Source organism: Plenodomus lingam, assembly GCF_022343315.1.
Source record: "Plenodomus lingam strain CAN1 chromosome Unknown contig_21, whole genome shotgun sequence".
In the NCBI taxonomy this organism is placed as follows: Eukaryota; Fungi; Ascomycota; class Dothideomycetes; order Pleosporales; family Leptosphaeriaceae; genus Plenodomus; species Plenodomus lingam.
In genome coordinates this window covers 222,366-240,431 of record NW_027093938.1, presented here as the reverse complement: position 1 = coordinate 240,431, position 18,066 = coordinate 222,366, and the positions used below count along the sequence as shown (strand labels likewise).

The 18,066-nt window shown below is 51.4% G+C and overlaps 11 protein-coding genes across 11 annotated transcripts; 4 read left to right on the top strand and 7 right to left on the bottom strand.

Annotated features, from left to right (window-relative positions):
• Positions 1-1,132: 1,132 nt before the first annotated feature.
• On the top strand, positions 1,133-2,227 carry IAQ61_005031 (uncharacterized protein; the record flags this gene model as incomplete). Its single annotated transcript, XM_066096619.1, has 1 exon — positions 1,133-2,227. Exon 1 carries the CDS (start codon positions 1,148-1,150, stop codon positions 2,225-2,227), a length of 1,080 nt encoding a protein of 359 aa, XP_065953314.1. The 5' UTR covers positions 1,133-1,147.
• A 346-nt stretch (positions 2,228-2,573) lies between these two features.
• On the bottom strand, positions 2,574-4,070 carry IAQ61_005030 (uncharacterized protein; the record flags this gene model as incomplete). Its single annotated transcript, XM_066096618.1, has 1 exon — positions 2,574-4,070. One exon carries the CDS (start codon positions 4,068-4,070, stop codon positions 2,574-2,576), a length of 1,497 nt encoding a protein of 498 aa, XP_065953313.1.
• A 670-nt stretch (positions 4,071-4,740) lies between these two features.
• On the bottom strand, positions 4,741-5,737 carry IAQ61_005029 (uncharacterized protein; the record flags this gene model as incomplete). The annotated part of the gene is made up of 4 exons (XM_066096617.1): positions 4,741-4,900; positions 4,955-5,228; positions 5,253-5,540; positions 5,596-5,737. Coding segments are annotated over 4 exons (777 nt in total), but the record flags the coding sequence as incomplete, so codon positions are not given.
• Positions 5,738-6,177: 440 nt separating this feature from the next.
• IAQ61_005028 (uncharacterized protein) lies at positions 6,178-9,699 on the bottom strand (the record flags this gene model as incomplete). The annotated part of the gene is made up of 1 exon (XM_066096616.1): positions 6,178-9,699. One exon carries the CDS (start codon positions 9,697-9,699, stop codon positions 6,178-6,180), a length of 3,522 nt encoding a protein of 1,173 aa, XP_065953311.1.
• A 546-nt stretch (positions 9,700-10,245) lies between these two features.
• On the bottom strand, positions 10,246-11,115 carry IAQ61_005027 (uncharacterized protein; the record flags this gene model as incomplete). Its single annotated transcript, XM_066096615.1, has 1 exon — positions 10,246-11,115. The coding sequence occupies one exon, from the start codon at positions 11,113-11,115 to the stop codon at positions 10,246-10,248; it is 870 nt and encodes a 289-aa protein (XP_065953310.1).
• An 833-nt stretch (positions 11,116-11,948) lies between these two features.
• IAQ61_005026 (uncharacterized protein) lies at positions 11,949-12,472 on the top strand (the record flags this gene model as incomplete). Its single annotated transcript, XM_066096614.1, has 3 exons — positions 11,949-12,105; positions 12,183-12,258; positions 12,340-12,472. The coding sequence occupies 3 exons, from the start codon at positions 11,949-11,951 to the stop codon at positions 12,470-12,472; spliced, it is 366 nt and encodes a 121-aa protein (XP_065953309.1).
• Positions 12,473-12,783: 311 nt separating this feature from the next.
• NOP1 (Small subunit processome complex component) lies at positions 12,784-13,851 on the bottom strand (the record flags this gene model as incomplete). The annotated part of the gene is made up of 3 exons (XM_066096613.1): positions 12,784-12,989; positions 13,042-13,568; positions 13,628-13,851. Coding segments are annotated over 3 exons (957 nt in total), but the record flags the coding sequence as incomplete, so codon positions are not given.
• A 272-nt stretch (positions 13,852-14,123) lies between these two features.
• On the bottom strand, positions 14,124-14,559 carry IAQ61_005024 (uncharacterized protein; the record flags this gene model as incomplete). Its single annotated transcript, XM_066096612.1, has 3 exons — positions 14,124-14,164; positions 14,236-14,301; positions 14,433-14,559. 3 exons carry the CDS (start codon positions 14,557-14,559, stop codon positions 14,124-14,126), a joined length of 234 nt encoding a protein of 77 aa, XP_065953307.1.
• RPL17 (60S ribosomal protein L17) lies at positions 14,524-15,408 on the top strand (the record flags this gene model as incomplete). The annotated part of the gene is made up of 4 exons (XM_066096611.1): positions 14,524-14,574; positions 14,628-14,838; positions 15,012-15,199; positions 15,256-15,408. 4 exons carry the CDS (start codon positions 14,524-14,526, stop codon positions 15,406-15,408), a joined length of 603 nt encoding a protein of 200 aa, XP_065953306.1.
• A 523-nt stretch (positions 15,409-15,931) lies between these two features.
• IAQ61_005022 (uncharacterized protein) lies at positions 15,932-16,395 on the bottom strand (the record flags this gene model as incomplete). The annotated part of the gene is made up of 2 exons (XM_066096610.1): positions 15,932-16,144; positions 16,204-16,395. The coding sequence occupies 2 exons, from the start codon at positions 16,393-16,395 to the stop codon at positions 15,932-15,934; spliced, it is 405 nt and encodes a 134-aa protein (XP_065953305.1).
• Positions 16,396-16,963: 568 nt separating this feature from the next.
• Positions 16,964-17,965, top strand: IAQ61_005021 (uncharacterized protein; the record flags this gene model as incomplete). Its single annotated transcript, XM_066096609.1, has 1 exon — positions 16,964-17,965. One exon carries the CDS (start codon positions 16,964-16,966, stop codon positions 17,963-17,965), a length of 1,002 nt encoding a protein of 333 aa, XP_065953304.1.
• Between the last annotated feature and the right edge of the window lie 101 nt (positions 17,966-18,066).

Sequence of the window (18,066 nt, the reverse complement as noted above, 5' to 3'; positions counted from 1 at the left end):
TACCGCTCAAACCGATACGCGAGGATCAGTACGTAGCTCTGGCACAAAGATGAATTTAAGGAGATATTGTAACAGCGCCGGAGCCATACATAAAGGATATGGATGGACGTCTACCTAGATAATTAGGTTTGCTGGCATAGCTTGAAATCACGGGAGATGTAGAGAGGTGAAATTCCATGTACAGCCACAGCTATGATTTCATTTCATGACATCCTAGGATGACATCTAAGACCCAAAGTATACGTGAATTGAAATGCAAGCGAGACTTAAATGGATATGATGTAGGGCTAACCTGCTGTACAGAAGTTTCTTAACATTCACTTCAGGGCCCATAAAACACCCCCGCCATTGCAGAAGAGGAAGCCAGTACAACTATCAAGCTCAGACCGGGCATTAATAACAGCTCCAGACACGAAGTCCGCCTTTCTTTAACCAGTCAAACGTCTCTACAATGATACATTTCCCTTCTGCACTCCCAGACCTTACGTCTTCCCACTGAGCCAATGCGCCCCCAACTCCAGACATATACCACGATTTCCTCATGCCATATATCCCACACTTGTTTATCAATCCAAAACAGAAAATACACCTCGTCGCAACACGTGACTATGGCTTTACAACAATCTAGCCCTCTCCCATCCACCACGACGCAAAAAAACCTCAACTCTAGACCACGCCAGGCACAACGGATATCAACATTGCCGACGCAATCGAATTGACAGTTTACAAAGGCCACTTCGTCTGTCATGTCTACTTCCGGCAACTTGTAGCGCATCAACGCATGCTGTGTGCGGCGATGAGGTTGGGTGTGGTGGTTGATGAACTTGGTGTAGCGTGATTATTAGACCTCGATCTTAGGGTACCCGGGCGTACTCAGCGATCTGAAGACACTAAAAATCGTGGGAGAAACTACATCCGCAGGGCTAGACCTAGCCATCGAAATCGCTAATAGTTTTTAATGTCAAGACTGAATTCGTCGGGGCTGGTCTGGGCAGAGAGATGATGGGGTATATATATTATGATGGTGGATGAGCGTGGATGGAAGAAGTCATCGTTTATTCGAGTGCACTCTATTAAACTTTCTCCTGCTCAGTACCCAATCTACCATACTCCACTTGTTGATCTTTCTCATCTCCTACTTCTAATCATGAGATCTTCCACCATCGCCTCGGCAGCTCTCGCCGCGAGTATCGCCATGGCAGCACCATCTGGCAAACGAGAGTCCACTCACGACAACGTGACCTTCCCACTACCCAATGGCTTCCCCAACCCGAACCCAGAGCAGCTTCTCCAAATCCAAAAAGAAGCACACGGCACTCTACCCAACGGGCCCCCACCCCCCAAGCTAAGCGACCAAGGCGTCACAAACCTCAAACTCATCGCCCTCAACGAACTCTTCGAAGTCGCCTACTTCACACAACTCGTGCACAACGTGACAAGCAAGGCTCCAGGCTACGACCTCGGGTCCGACGAGACCTACGTCGTCGACACCCTAACTGCCATTCTCGCACAGGAAGAATTACACCTGCTCAATGCAAACGGGGCGCTCAAACACTTCAACCACGACCCCATTCAGCCCTGCAAATACAGTTTCCCAGTCTCAGACTACAAGAGCGCCATCGCACTCGCCGGAACCTTTACCGACCTCGTTCTCGGCACCCTGCAAGATGTGGCCCAGGTGTTTGCGCAGAATAGCGATGACGGCCTCGTGCGCGCTGTTGCGTCGGTCATTGGGAATGAGGGTGAGCAGCAAGGATTTTATCGACTGGTGCAGAAGAAACGACCGTCCGCACAGCCGTTCCTGACGACGGCAACCCGTGACTTTGCCTTTACGGCTATCCAGTCCTTTACGATTCCAGGTTCTTGTCCCAACATCGCTAGTATTCCGCTCAAGACATTCAAGCCGTTGACCGTGGAGACGGCGGACATCAAGCCCGTGACGCAAAACATTCGGTTCTCGTTTGCGCGGACAAAGGAAGATTCGTATGAAACGGGGCAACTGAAGTTGGTCCTTCTCAATGGCCAGAATCTGCCGATTGTGCAGAGCTTGGAGAATGTGCAGATGGAGGAGGGCAAAGTTGTGTTTGAGGCTGCGTTGCCGTTTGATGAGTTTCAAATGAATGGGCTTACGATTGCGGCTGTGACGCAGGGCGCCGCTCAGTTTGATAATGCGGATCAGGTGGCTCAAGCTACCATCTTTGGACCGGGGCTGATTGAGATTGAGTGAGTGAGGCTGGGGTTTGTGGACGCTGGACTTAGCCATGGTGGACATGTAGTGACGCCTTTTGGCAAAGTGATTTCTTCTTCTTGTATATACAGCTGTCGAGAATGGTTTATGATCTTTTAATAGAGGTTCATATAGTGATAGACCGAAATGTAAATATGAGCACACTTAGGAACTGATCTGCCATCAGTGCAACGTTCCCTTGGTACGTGCAAGTCGTAATGTTGGCTACAAGCGGGTGCTATGCTCTGAATATGAACAAGACGATAACTACACGAAAGCCAAGTTGGAACAACTTCAAGAATGCACGCATGCGGCAAATTGGGTTGATAGCTGCATGGCTATCTCTTCATAAAGCAGTCTGGACAGTTGGATCCTGACGATAGACCTGGTTCACCTGTACCGGAACCTTTGGTGGCAAAGGGGGCATTTTCTGGCCCTGCTTCAGACTAGCCAAGAAGTCTCGAATCGCACTCGGTAAATTCGGATCGTTCCAAGCCTTCATAATCATGCCCAGGTACGGCCCATCGGCGGCACGGTTGCGGCTCATGTAAAACAACGTCATACCCAGGGGAAACGACATTGCCGTCGCGCCCATGATCCCATGGCGCTCTTGGAAGAGGTATGAAGCCGAGCGAGCGAGTAGACGAGCAAACATTCGCGGGTGTGGTCGATCGGGGTGGGTGGTGGTCCAGGATGTTGGCGTCTCTGGGACGTTTGCTGCAAAGTCGAGATTGGAGTAGATGAGGAGGGCAATAACCCAGTACCGAACCGTCTGGCAGGCAATCTCAAGACTGGGAAAGGTCAATGGCACCATGCTATCCAGTATCTCTGGTGTATAAACCTCCGCTCGGTTCGTCACAATCCAGTCTTGCAGTTGGAGGTGAAGGGCCCATGCTTTGGTGATTATTGCTGTACGAAGTCTTTCTTCCCTTTTGGGACTCAACGTACCCGAAACTATCAACTCCATGGCCTCCATAAGCTCCGGTACGCCGCAAAAGATGTCACACAAGGTGTCATTTGCAGTTTTGGGAATGCTACCCCATGGCAATGTCTTCCATTCAGGAGTGTTCAAGATCGTGGCTTTGCGAGTACGGACTGCACTGATGAGTAATCTGAACCGCGCGTTGACGAACAAGGAGTGTGCAGCATCGTCCTTTGAAAAGGAAGCTGGACCCCGGCTGATTATCAGCGCCATCTCCCCGATAGCATGGCTTAACCAGCTGGTCGCCTGGTCCACACTCTTGTCAGCGCCAAACAGGATTTCGAATAGGGCCATGGTTCGAGGCACGAGCATCATGGCTTCACTATTCGCTCGAATCGGATCGCGCAACGCCACAGCCGTCTCTGTCAAGGCTTTACCATACAAGGTACTCGCTTGGCAATTAAGGTTGGGATCCTCGGTGGTCCTCCCCAGTGCTGCTGTGCCAATCGCCAGCACGGCCATCTGCAGTGCCCTGTCGCGGATGATCATAAGCGGTAACACATCTACAAAACCCTGACTATCTGCATTACTGGCTCGATATTCCCCGTGCGGAATATACATTGAGATAAATGCATCCAGAACCTTCTCGGTGTATGCTGAGCGTTGAAGTGCTTCTGGCAGTACAACGGAGAACGGGCGGGGTTGTCGCGAAGCTGATATATTGGCATGGGGTGCGTTCTTGACTGGAACCAGTCGCGTCTCTCTAGCTGGTGGAGTATCTTTCTTACGCTTCTCATTTGCCTGGTAAATGAAGATGCGATCTGAATCGTAGCCTCCGCATACTATGCCACGCTCATTGCACTGTCCACAAGCTGGCTTAGCAAGATCGCACTGCAACGCGTTAACATCGACCGGTAACATGGGCCAAACGATAATACCCCCTTCTTCCTCTTCCGGCAAGTCACACAGCCTTTGGAACGTCCAGGCACGCCCACCATGCTGCGTATCGAGATCAGATGGCGGTGGTGGGACAATGATTAGGCAACGTCGCGGCACGGCGCGAAATCATCCTTTATGGATCTAGCTTCGAACCTCATGGATCTAGCCTTAAGAATCTCTAGCGTCCTCATATAGCACGGGCAGGGCAGGATGATTCTACGATTAAGATGTTCTGTTGCTATTCGTCGATGACGTCGGCGGCAAGGCAGCCCATTAGAGTCTTGACCAGGGTCTGTTGTTTAAGCCACGGCAATTAGGAAGCACACATAGGCACTTTCCAAGCTTCTTAACTTGCCTATGACCATTGGGCTCAACTGATAGCTGCCTCCGAGCCGTGAGATGATTCGTATTGCCAATCGTACTGCTGGTGTTCTTTTAGCGTAGCTGAGCTTGTGTTGAGGATGAAGGTGAGCAAGACGGTAGTGTGGAGCATCGATCGTCGGCTCCAACAGATCGATCGGCACATCGTGCGAGCTAATCCTCTTTAAGCATAACGAGGGACGTCGTCAACATCACCCAGTCCCATTTGACATAGTTCCTTGATTCACAGGCAAGAATGTCGAAAGGAGCAAACGTGTCAGGTTTCGGAAATAATAGTCATGAAAGTCAACTCCAGGGACTGCTTCTCATACTATCCATCTCATCAAAGACCCGCCGTCATCACTGAGCGATGCCAAACCTACCACGGTAACTGTAACGGCGTAGGCAGCTTGCTCTTGGGCCCCATCACAGCTTCCACAGTGACAATATCACTACCATCACGAATCAGCTCCTGCATGGAATTTCTGCCATCCGGTTCCACTTACTCTGGTCCTCTCGGCGCCCAGTATTGTCCCGTTTTACCAATATCAAAAATTTCGATCCACTCAGCTAGCGACGTTGCCGCAATCTCAGGCGTCACAGCACCGCCATCATCCCAATGCTTATCAAACCCCACACTGCGCGTCATATCCGTCTTCATGAATCCAGCATGTACAGCGGCCACTGCAACGCCGCGGCCCTCGAGATCCAAACTCAACAGCTTCACTGACATGTTGAGCGCGGCCTTGGAAGCATGGTGGCCGTAGTTGCCGCCACCTTCTGTCTTGTGTCAGAGTGTTATACTGCCGCTTTCAGAGGAGATGAAGATGATTTTCGATGTTGAGTTGAGGATGTCATTGTCCATGTTTGCCAGGGCCGAGATGAGTATGGTAGGTCCGATTGCGCAGGTGCGGTACATGCGTTCTTGAGCGGAGAAGGAGAGCTCTTTGAAGGTCTCCGTGGCGAAGTATCCGGCTGTGATTATGATGATGTCGATGTGCGGGATACTTCGTGTGGTAAGATAATTGGCCAGGTCAATGCCTGCTTGTGGTGATTCCAGGTCGATGCTAGGAATGTAGGTGACGTTATTTGCTAGTGACCGTCAGCATGTGCACCACGGTTCATGGAGGTCAAGTCATCATCTCACTGTTTGCGGGCGGCTTTGACGTCCTTGCGGTTGTAAGCACACGGTTTTTGGGGTTGGCAGCATATGTTTGTAACAGGCTGTTAGCCAGTCCGCGCGTGGCTCCAACGACGAGTATGGTACGCATGTTGCTCAATCGGATCGGCTAGTTGTCCCTTTAGTATTGCAAAAAAAGTCTTAGGTTTTGTAAGAAGTACGAATCAATGTTTCAAGGTTTGTGATGTCGATGATTATGCCGAGTGTTTCCACGCTCCGAACATTTGGCGGGCAGCTTCATAACTAACATGTACATCGACAACGGTTGCGTCGTGAAGGCGCGGGTTTGCAGCACGTGGAAGGTACTAAACCCCATTGTTGCTCTTTCTCATACGATGTCAGCCGTGGCCAGAACCTCCAGATCGCCCTGCCAACAAACATCAAGATACGATATTCTACTGGCCTGTTGAAGAGCAAGACCGCCAGCAGACGATAGCTCATTGACATGAGATGAATACAACATATATGTACAAGCTGATCTATTTTCTACATGGTGTCATTCATGAGACGTGTATTTTCTTTTCATTCAATGTAAACCCCGGGCAGCCGTCAATTGTTTCTCTGCGACTTCGACTTCTTGCTTTTCTTTTTGCTCTTAGCAGTGTCTTCGTCTTCGCTCATCTTCTTGCCATTCGCATTGATGAGCGCATCCACATCCGACGGCACTTCGTCCTTTTCTTTGACGAGCAATTCGTTCAGCGCCATGTTATAGTTCTCGATCTCAGCAATATCACCAATCTTGACACGCATGTAATCAAACGAGATAGCCACTTTCATATCCTTATTGCGGACCTTGATGACACGTTGGCTCGTGCTCGAGGAAGAGGATGGTTGATGTATGGATGGAGGGTTGGATGTGTCTGTGGCATGGGGTTTGGATGAAGATGCTGGGACTGTAGGGTGTATGTCCATATTGCCCGCATCCTCTGTTGTAGGGTCAACTGCATCTTCCTCGTCGGCAGCCGGGTCCTCGGCAACATTTGCGACGTCGAGACTTGGATCTTCTTGCTCACCATCTATAATGGTTTGCAAGACAGGTATTTTTTGATATCGCTGGCTGAAATGCGTCAGTAGCACCGCTTTAGCTTCCATTTCTGAGCCTATTGCGATCGCTTCCGAGGTGGTAGAATGCTTCTTTGCTTTGGCATCGCCTAGCAGTTCATCGTCAAAGGTAGCTTCATGGATAAGCACAGTGGAATCCGCCCCAATTCTAGCAAAGGCTCGGCTGGGCCTACAATCGCCAGAGTAGCTCACTTTGAGTGGGCTGACATTCTCAGGGTCAGAGGGTGAGTGCGGGAAAGTCATCGAGCAAGCCATCGCGCCGTGACAATGGGATACTCTGACAGCTTGGATGTCTGAAAAGCCAAATAGCCTCTCATAGTCTTGCTGCCGCAAATCTGGGAGCGATGAACGGTAGTTGGACTCTCTTGGCTCGAATGAGGTCAAGAGGGACAATGCAGAACCGGAGCTTCCTTCATTAGCCGATATTTGTACAGGTAAGATGCGGCTGTATCCATAGTCCTCGACTGACGAATATTCCTTCAAAAACTGCAGCATACCGTTATGCGATATCACCGCAAGGCCATAAGCATTAATGTCGATCTCTTCGGATGAAGTTGGAGGCTTTGGGTTACGAACACCTCCATGAACCAACTTGTACCAAGCACGTATGACTGATACTGTGCCCAAGTGATGATCAGCATGTAGGTGGCTAATCCAGATCACACGTAGGTTCTTGAGTATGTCGGTCAGTTCCTCCAACGGGAAAACGCGTGATAGCTGGCCCAAAGTGTTCTCCCCAACATCAAAGAGGTAGTTTCCTATGCCCGGCACTCGCATCAACGTGGAGGACACGTTACGGTACATTGAAGGCGCTGCTGACCCAGTTCCTAATGTAATGATTTCAGTGTCAGGGCGTGCAAGAAGCTGTCTCCAGGCGTGCAAGGCTGGCTTGTTATCTTGTACTGCCACCCGGGCTTGAACAGCCAAGTCCAAGACTTCTGGAGGTATCTCTTTGATCGCTTCATTAGGATCGAATAATGCAGAAGCGGTCTCTGTCTTCATCACATATTTCGGTGACAATGTGAAGCTCATGCCTCGGTCGGCTACGATGACACCCTCGGGAAGTGCCGAAGTCCGTGGCAAGCCTAGCCTGTAGAGAGAATCTTGTGGGACAGTTTTGTTATCAAAGATCGGTGTAGAGTACCGACTAGAATCAATGAGGCCTAATCGTGTGGTTTGGCCAGCTGCCGAATCATTTGCGATGCGGTTGGGATTGGTGTTCAGGGAGGAAACAATGTGCTCTACACTATCCCATTCCTTCAAAAAGCTTTCTAGCAAAGAATGGCCTACGACACCAGGGCCAAGCATCCAAATAAAAGCTCGAATGCCAGACATGACCCCTTCAGATTTGAATTCCTCGCGTTGTACGAGCGTCTCGAGATAGTCGATTGAGGGTACATCTAGGATCGCCACTCCTTGTCCTGGCCGGGTACTGCCAATCACTTGATCCGGGGTGATCCAATCCCCATCGCTGTTCTGCACGGATTGGCCTTTGGTCAACTTGCCGAAGTCAGGGCCTGGTTTTACACCAAGCATCTTGGCGCGTACCACATCAAAAGTTCCGCGGGTCGGTTTCGTGCGTACAACGTACGAGAGGCACTCTGGGGTGGGCCCTGTGGGAGGAAGAGCGAGAACTTTTGCACCAGGCCATGGTGTTCGCGTCCAGACATTGATATCGGGGAGAGGATCAGGACCACCGGGCTTTGGGCCAGTATACGGCAGATAGCCCTTGGAGTGAGGATTACGAACGAATATGGCAGTAGGCATCTCCACTTCTGAGATGTGTCGCTCTACCAGTGTGTCAAAGCTCCAATTCGAGTCAAACATGAATTGCAATGTGGCTGACCGTATACGGTCATATCGCTGCTCACGTTCTTCTGGGGTTTCATTCGCAGTCGGTAGATGCTCTGCAAAGGTATTCGAGTTTCGATCAAAGTGCTGTCGCTGTGCCTCCAAGATCGCTTCCGCTTCAGCGTCTCGTTCTTGTTTCGCAGGAACAATGGGTAGAGCCCAAACATCTATATTGGCGTCCTGCCAGGTCGATGGGATGCTCCCGTTCTCATCAGGCTTTGGGGAATTGGCAGTATACTCCGTCGTGACAATCGGCATGCCTTTTCTGAAGATGAATCTTCGACAAGCGCCGAGGGCATGCTTTAGGTTGGGTGGCCCATATAGATTGAATTGAGGTTTTGCTGGCGCCGTAGTCTGCCGACCCTTTCCCTCGGTCTTGCGGTAGGCCTCCATTGTTGAGGCATACGAGGCTGAGCTTGAGTCGGCCAATGTGAGTATCATACCAATCAATCCACCCGCATTTTGCCACTCCGCCTTCCCCGTTAAGAAGAAGTCCTGCGCTTTGAGGAGCCGCGTACCCTGCTGAATCAGCGCCCTTTGTGTGCCCTCAGCAAGACTGCCAAAGACATAAGCCTTTGTTGGTGAGCGTAGCACGAGTGCGGTGCCAGGCGTGTCTGCGGTCGGCGTGGTGACAATTTCCAGACTAGCCATACCGATAAGCGTTTCGGGTTGGGTTCCGGATGGCGATGGATCTTGGGAGGCGGATTCGTCTGTGCTTTCCTCGATGGCTTCTGCCGGCAGAGGTTCGAGGAGTGGCTGACGACTGAGATAGTGCCAAAGTAGGCTTTTGGATAAGCCGGAGGCTGCTGCGAGAGTGCCCCCGTAGGATTGTGTTCTTATCCTCGGATTATTTGACCCCGCCGGTATTTGTCCTTCTACAGCCAACGCCTTTCCGAATATGCTCTTAAAGACAGTTCTTCCCTGAGCGTTCTGAGTCGCCCAAGACGTGGTGCTCGACGCGAAGTTACGCAAATTGATGCGCGTCCAGCCTAGACTATCTGCTCGCCTTTTCCAAACAGGCGTAGACGTAGACGTAGCCAAGTATAGCGTATGTGCAGATGAGCACAATGGTCGGCGCAATGAGAGTAGACTTGGGTTGCCTGTGCAGGTCGTCAATCGCCCTGTGGCGCTCAATCGTGGAAGCGACGGTATGCCCATATAAAAGAGCGACGGAGGTCAGGATGATGTATCAGGCACGAGGGCCCGTCTCTACTTTGACAGGGGCACACATGGCTTGACCAAGTGACGGCATCAACTTTTCTGCCAGCGTCCCGGCGAAACATTGACCCGCGTTGATGGACCCTGACTGGAACCTAGTACTCATGCGCTCGGGTGGTTTGAGTATCATGTGACTTGCCACTGCTACATCCTGGCTATTTGATGACACAAGACAAGTAACGTGATCCTCAAACTAGCCGAGATAACTAGTACCATAAGCGGCTTCGTTACCATACCGTACGCATATCATGGCCGGGTAACCTCAACTTTCCTCCGTCCTGGCCTCAAGGAGCATCACACATCGAAAACATCATGCTTTGGGGTGCAACACTAATACAAGCCCTCTGTCTACACAGCTATGGCCCGTGTATCTTTTAACCTGTTTCAACTAATCGTCAAACATCTGTCATCCCATCCTGGTACCATGGCATGGCTTAGCCGCCCTATTCGTCCACGGCCACCATAGCCACCACGTTCATCCATCCTTCACTTCTTCATCCTCAGGGCCCCACCATCAATAGTAAAGTCTTGTCCCGTCACAAAGCCAGCCTCGATGAGATACAACGCTGCGTCGGCGATATCCTTTGGTCTTCCCGCACGATTGGCCGCATGATCGTCAATGTCCTTCCTCTCGTTCTGTCCAGCCCAATCCAACCCCTTCTCGTCTCCCTCTTTGCACTCATGTGCAACCTTGATGCGTCCAGGCGCAATGAGGTTGACGCGGATGCCCAAAGATCCCAGACTGATAGCCATGGAGTGCATGAGGCCCAGTTGTCCGGCTTTGCTTGACGCGTATCCTTCCTGGTTCGGATCCGATTGATGCGCACGAAAGGAGCCGATGTGGATGATGCATGGCCCTGCTGGGCTCGAGTTGTTTTCGTTTTGCATGTGCGCGCCGAGCTCGACGTCTGAGGCACGAGCCTTCATGTATGGAATGCAAGCTTGCGACATAGCAAAGGGACCAGTCAAGTTCGTGTCGATGTAGGCCTGCCACTCGGACAACGTGTCTGGATCTTCCATGGTTTTTCCGTCCTTCCAGTAAGGACTGGCAATGCCTCCATTATTGATGAGCACATCGATGCGATCGTCGAAGAATTGCGCAGCTTCCTTGACCTTGACACGAATGTCCTCGACATTGCGAAGATCGCAGAGAGCGTATCCTAACCTTCCGTCTTCGTAGTATGCTTTGAGGTGCACCTTGACGGTATGTTCCATCTCATCGCCATCAATATCGAAGATATAGGCATGGTGGCCGGCTTCCAGCATCATCCTCGTAAGCGCTCGCCCAATTCCGCGCGCCCCACCACTAATGATGATGTTCTTGAAAGGTACCTGGACTGGCTGTACTTCAGACATGGTGAAAGTTGTGAATTGCAATGCAGGGTGATAAGTTGGTGTGTTTGGGGTTGAGCTGTGTTGCACGTAGCATAGGTATGCTTTGCGGGTTTGAAGTTGCACGTTACTCTGACGTCACATTATATCGATCCTTTACAATTTCGTGCATATTGTTGGGGGATACGCGGGAGTTCTCGCAGATGTTGTCTTTCTTGCGCGCGGTTGGTGCTACTTCTTGCTACATTCAAGAGCAAGCCAATGACATCTACCCTCACTTTCTCCCAAATCCATGGACACTTCTTCGCTAGCAATTGAGCCTGCAAAGAGTAATGATGGCCTCGCTAGGAAGCTTGCAATTTTCCCATTTCCGAATAACCCAAGCCAGAGCGGACTCATGATCCATGACAATCAGTGCCAGAGCATGCACAAACGCAGACTTTGAAGTAACGTCTCTGCAATTGATATATCCACTACAGGCCCTTGGGATCCAAATAAAGATTCGTCAATTGAAGTTCAATTCGGGAGGCTCGGGGGAAGCTCCTAGGTAAACATCGCCGGTACCACCATGACAGCTCTGGAATGCAGTCTTGTCCGCCAAGAACAAACACAACTCGACAAGTTATATATAACCACCACCTCTGCCATCCCGAACGTTACTTCCATCAAGACTCTTGCTTTAATTCCTTAAGGAATCCACTGTCATTACTCCCTCCTAATAATCGCACCTTTCTCCACGGCCTACGCATCTGACGCAACACACTCTACACTTCCCAACAATAACAACAACCAAACCATTCCTTCACAACTTGCATCATTGCCCTCAAACCAGTCCCATATTATAAAATCCACCCACAATGCTCTTCCTACCCATCCTCTTCGCCACCCTCGCCCTCGCCGCCCCAACCCCACTAGAAGGCGCCGAAGGCCCAGCAACTCCACACCTCTACCTCTGCAAAGACGCCTCCTTCACAGGTGAATGCACAAACCTGCATCTCGAAGCATCCACATGCCGTACGTGCCGCCCGCATCCTCTCAACAGTCCCACGCTTCCCCAAACAGACTACCCAACGTTTACTCACTCTGATCAGAAAACATCGAAGCCGCATATGTCAAACAAACTTCATCTGCCGGACCGGATGACGGGACGTTTTGCACGTTGTACTCGTAAGTCGCTGGCTTTTGCACTCTGGATGGGTTAAAGGCATGCCGGGAAATGGAGCAGAAAGCTGATGAATTGGAAAACAGTGAATTCGACTGCCGTGGCCAAGCCCTACCGTTTACGTTCCCTGGTATTCGGAACTTGGAGCGCTATGGCTTCTCTGATCTTACGAGCTCCGTAAGGTGTGACTTCATCGCAGGCTGGGCGAGCCATCCATGAGCATAAAGGAAGGGAGGGAGGGGGGCCGATTGAGCCAGAGAGTCTTGTAACTCGATAATAGCTAATGAACCGTATAAACATCAATACCATTACACTTAATGTAAGAGTCATGCCGCGTCACCAACTAGCAAGGTCAATTTTGGTAAAGTGATTTTTTCTTGATATGCATCCAATATATCTTTTGGGCAAACGAAAAACTACCAAAGCCTCCGGGCGCCGCGAACGCCAAATTCCGTGAAGTACAGGTACATGACCGCATCTATGCATCATAAATTCCAAACCGACACATGGTGGTATACGACTGATTCCATCTATTGCGCACGCTGGTAGACACCGACGACCATGGCGTGGTCACGCTCAAAGGGCTCAAGCGTCAGTTGCTCCTTGGGCTTGATGCCCATCTCTCGTAGCTTGGCGACTTCCTGTGCAAAGACAGCCTCAGGGGCGGCCGTCGAATCGATACAGTTGGCCTTGATAGAGATGACAATACCACCACCAACCTTCAAGAAGAGACCAGCTGTGTACATGTTAGAGAGTATTTCACGGATGTATTTGGTTCAAGAGCTTACCATTGAGACCCACGATACGGGCCTGATCAGGTTGCGCAACATCGGCGAAAATGCAGTCAACCATGCCAACCAACATGCGGTACTTGAGAGGGTGGCGGGCATCCTCGACGATTGGGATGACGTTTGTGCGGTGGGTGGCCATATTGATCAGATCGCGACCTGAGCGGTGGGAGAACTCGACAGCGAAAACGGTTCCCTCGGGGCCAACGATATCGGCGACGTGAGATACACTAGTTCCAGAGGCGGCACCAAGGTAGAGGACCTTGCTTCCAGGGCCCATGTAGATGTTGTCGACACCACCAAGGATACCAGCAGCCAACTTGGAGCGGAAAGGATTCCATACGCGGTACTCGGTGCTGCTGGCGGTAGCGTCCTCGCCATCTGCGGGGGCGGTAGAGGCACCAACGCTGATGCGCTTCTCCCCGTAGACACTCTCACCGGGGGTCAAGTTCTTGGTGACAAGGAGATCTTCCTTTCCGCGGGCGACAAACACGCCGGCGTGGCGATGGGGCTCGACAATTACCTTGCTGAGAAATTGTTAGCGAGGCGGTATTGATTAGGAATGGAGGAATAAAAGGGTACATACGCTCCACCACGAGCACCACCGCGTCCACCTCGCGCACCACCTCGTGGGGCACCGCGCCCTCCACGGGGCGCGCCACGACCGCCTCCTCTCCCTCCACGGTCACCGAAGCCTCCACGGCCTCCTCCACGACCGCCACGCGCACCGCCACGGGGAGTGAAGCCGCCGCGACCACCACGGTCACCACCGCCACCACGGCCGCCGCCGCCGAATCCACCGCGTCCGCCTCTAGATGAAGATCAGTGCTGTTCTTGTAGTGCAGTTTTGTAGTAACCGAAGAGGCATAAGATGCGGAGTAGAAACAGTAGTAGCAAAAGTAGCAGTGGAAGCTACGGGAGAAGTAGGGAGGTTCCAAGATGATTTTCCAGAAGCACTGGTAAGATGCAAACAAGGGTAGCCGAGAGATAATACGCAAGGACAGCTAGTCGTGAATGCGCAAGCGGAATCGTCGTACCTGGGAGTAAAGGCCATTTCTGTCTGGCTGGTATCGAGTAGCTAGCTAAAGAGCTGGGGGGTATGTGTTCGGAAAGAAGCTACTGGCTGCGCAAAGTCAGTATCTCAATGCCCTTGAATGAAATGTGAAATGAATGCAGATAGGGGGTAGATCTCACCTATGCGCTTCGCGGATGCGCTATGCGTGAGTACGTGGTCGGCGAAGATGGGGCGATGGCTGGTTGCTACGAAAAGAGCGTCGCGACTGGAGTTGTTGGAAGTTCGAGAGCTGGATTTTTTTCGCCAAGGGCTACCCCGAATGCGGTCAAGCGCAATAGCCCGGCGGAGGCACCCTGGCCGTGCCTGGCTCGCTTACGGGCACACGCAATTCTCCACAGAGGCTTCAATATCGAAACAAGACACCAACCGTCGCCCTCGACTAACAACCACAGCACACGACAGGCACAATGGTACGTCTGCCCCCCGCCGCCCTCCGCTGCCATACAGCTGCCCTCCGCGTAGACTGCGATTATTTCTGCCCTCGCGAACATGCTTTAATGACTGGTGGCAGGTTCGCTACGGTCCCACCATCGACGGTGCAAAGTCTGCGCGCGCCCGCGGCAGCTACCTCCGTGTCTCATTCAAGAACACGCGCGAGACTGCGCAGGCCATCAACGGCTGGAAGCTCGAGCGCGCCCTCACCTACCTCGGAAATGTTCTGGAGCACAAGGAGGCCATCCCCATGAGGCGGTACGCCGGAGGCACTGGACGCACTGCGCAGGGTGAGTAGCCCTCTGAAGACCCTTCAGCCACACACTGTCGATGACAGCAATCGCATGTGTGGCAAGCAGAGAGTATATTTTGGGCATGATCCTTCATTTGAGGGTCTCTGGTTGAGATTGGCAATTGAAGGAGGGCATGCAATATACCAAACACCAGACTAACACCACCCTAGGCAAGGCTCTGGGCGTCACCCGTGCCCGCTGGCCCGTCAAGTCGGCTGAGATCATTCTCGGTCTTCTCAAGAACGCAGAGGCCAACGCCGACACCAAGGGACTCGACACGGCCAACTTGATCGTCAAGCACATCCAGGTCAACCAGGCACCCAAGCAGCGAAGGCGCACTTACCGTGCCCACGGTCGTGTATGTTTTGAGCTTATCCAGCAGCAAGCTAAATATCTTTTCTAATAATCACACAGATCAACCCTTACATGTCCAACCCCTCCCACGTCGAGCTCATCCTCACCGAGGGTGCCGAGGTCGTCAAGAAGTCCAACGAGGGTCTCGAGCGCCGATTGAACTCGAGGCAGCGTGGCCGTGAGGCCCGTAAAGCCATCACTGCTTCCGAGTAGGCGAAGAGGGAGCGAGTGGCGATGAAGGGAAGAAAAAGGTCAATGCATGGGCACGGTCTGGGAGTCAATGAGCGATGAATCTTAGGGTCTTTCACACTCATCATGTATACATGATATGGGACTTCGATTTCTCCGGTGTCTGGTCGATAACAATAAAGGCCATGGCCTTTCTCAAACATTTACTCTTCACCTGCGACGTCTTGAATGCTCATGCTCTATGTTGGGGTGATCTGCTGCTGTGCGGACTTGTGATGACGTCTCCATGTCTGTCTTGCCCGGTTTCACGATTAATGGATCAATCAGCGAGTGTCCCCTGTGAACTTACCCATAGACTTTGACGTGCAATCTTGCAAGGGATTTCGCTGGGTGCGCTAGGCGGTTTCAGGACTAGTTGCATCCTTGCATTGGGCAATGCAATCAAGTAGCAACAGACGCAGTAGGTACTTACTACATCACCAGAAGATGCATAGTCGACCAAAAAATAAGATTTCCTTGACATCATGAACATTATTGATAGTATACTTCATACAACAAGCAGTGCGAATAGCATATATCCCCACGCCGACATTAGTATTGCAAAACACTCACTCTTTCTTCTGCCTTGTCTTCTTCGTGACCTGTGTGGCCTTCTCGTCGGAATCTCTTGGAAATCATTGATTGCATCTAGTGAGACATTCTCTTTGTCAGCAGTAACGAGCTTTCGACGGGTTTGTGTCTTGTAGAGATAGTCGAAGGCCTAACTCGTTAGTCAGGGACGATCACTTGCATACTAAGGGTGTTGTTGGCGATTCATACTTTGCCCTCCTTGGTCGGTATCTTGTAAAATGGCGAGCTTCCAGTCAACGATGGCATATGCGGTATGCGAGATTTGAATGTGCGAAGTTGGTGCTTTCGAGCCTGCTCGGTTAGACAGATTTTGGCGTGTGATGGTACAATATAGAGGTATTTTGTCTCGTTGATATCCACGGTGTTTTTAATTATTAGCATGTTGCAATACGTAGAAGGAAGGAAGCATTGTACAAAGTGCCTTGCGTGATAAGCGCATATATAAATCCATGTCAGAAGACCTTCGACAATAACAAGATCAAGCGGCCAAGTACACACGTCTTGGCGTGGATCTTACCGGTAGTGCCGTCTGGGCCCGCTGAGATGAGCCACTGTCATACCGGTACCCCAACTAAAATGAAGTTGGATGAACATTCAACTCTATCCACATTGAAGCTCACGACACAGGCCTCTTGATCCATTCCATGTCCATGCTTTACAGTTTGCCAGCAGGTTTCAAGGCGCCCCCCATTCCCTCGAGTCAGTCGTGCCTTTTTTTCTCGGTGCTACTGCCAGGACTCCCACCCGGTTTCCATGATCCAATGACGCAAGCCCAGGATGGCCATGTACCTCGCCACAAAACATGGCATACGAGGAGAGGTTGTGTAGATACCAGGATGTTAGCGCTGTGATTGGCAACACTTGAGATCTGAGATCTACACCATAAAACCGAGTTCCTGGAACAGTCTCTTTGTTCTCATGTTGGTTCGACATCTACAGAGTCAACAACATGTTTTGCAATCCCATGTCTACCTGCGACCGAGAGCACCGAGCTCATTATATTGCCCTGTTCACCCTCATTGCAAGTAGAGCACTTGCACAAGACTCTAAACGAGGCTTCGCCTTCATTGGCGACACCCATGCCTCGGACAACCGCCTCCTCTCCTCCAATAGTCCTCTAACCTGGTACTACAACTGGTCACCCTATCCAAACAACGACCTAATACCCTCGGATTCTCTGGAGTTTGTCCCCATGGTCCATGGCATCGACGCGACACAAGACCCACGAACCGAAAGCGTCATCAAAGGCCTCGCATCAAGTAGTACCCACCTTCTCACTTTCAATGAACCAGATGGTACAACGGGTAGCGGCGGTAGCAGCATATCGCCAGAAGATGCAGCACGTGCATACATTGACTATGTAGTGCCCTTTCGCACCGGCCAAAGTGGAGGCCGAAACTGGAAAATCAGTCACCCCAGCACGACCGGCAGTGGAAACGGCCTCGAGTGGTTGCGCTCCTTCAACGAATCGTGCTACGAAATCGATAGGGAGAATGGATGTCCTGCAGACTTTGTCGCTGCGCATTGGTATGGGGAATTCGCTGGATTGGCGGGCTGGCTGGGTACCTTGGACGAGTTTTACAACACCAATTCGACAGGCGACGAGCCGCTGAAAATATGGGTCACCGAGTTGGGCTTGCCACAGCAGGATGCAGGTGCTACTGTTGCGATGATGAATCAGACGTTGCCGTATCTAGACAATCTCACCTATGTCGAGCGATATGCGTGGTTCGGTGCGTTTAGAACCGATGATGCGAATGAGTGGACGGGCGATGGTGTCGCATTGTTTGACGATGATGGTGGGTTGACCGACTTGGGAGCGTTGTACATGGGAAACGGATATGAGGAAGGACAGAAAGGTGAAGGAGAGAGTGCGGCGAGTGGACTGAGGATGAGCGGGGTCACGCTGGCTGCGTTGTGTATATGTTCTGTGGTCTTTAGTTTGTTATAGGCCTGTGGCGATGTTTCACGCCGCTACGAATTTGTTTTTTAGAGTAGGTACACCTGCAGTCCTTGTGTTCTGCCAGATGCAACATTCGACTTCTCAACAAC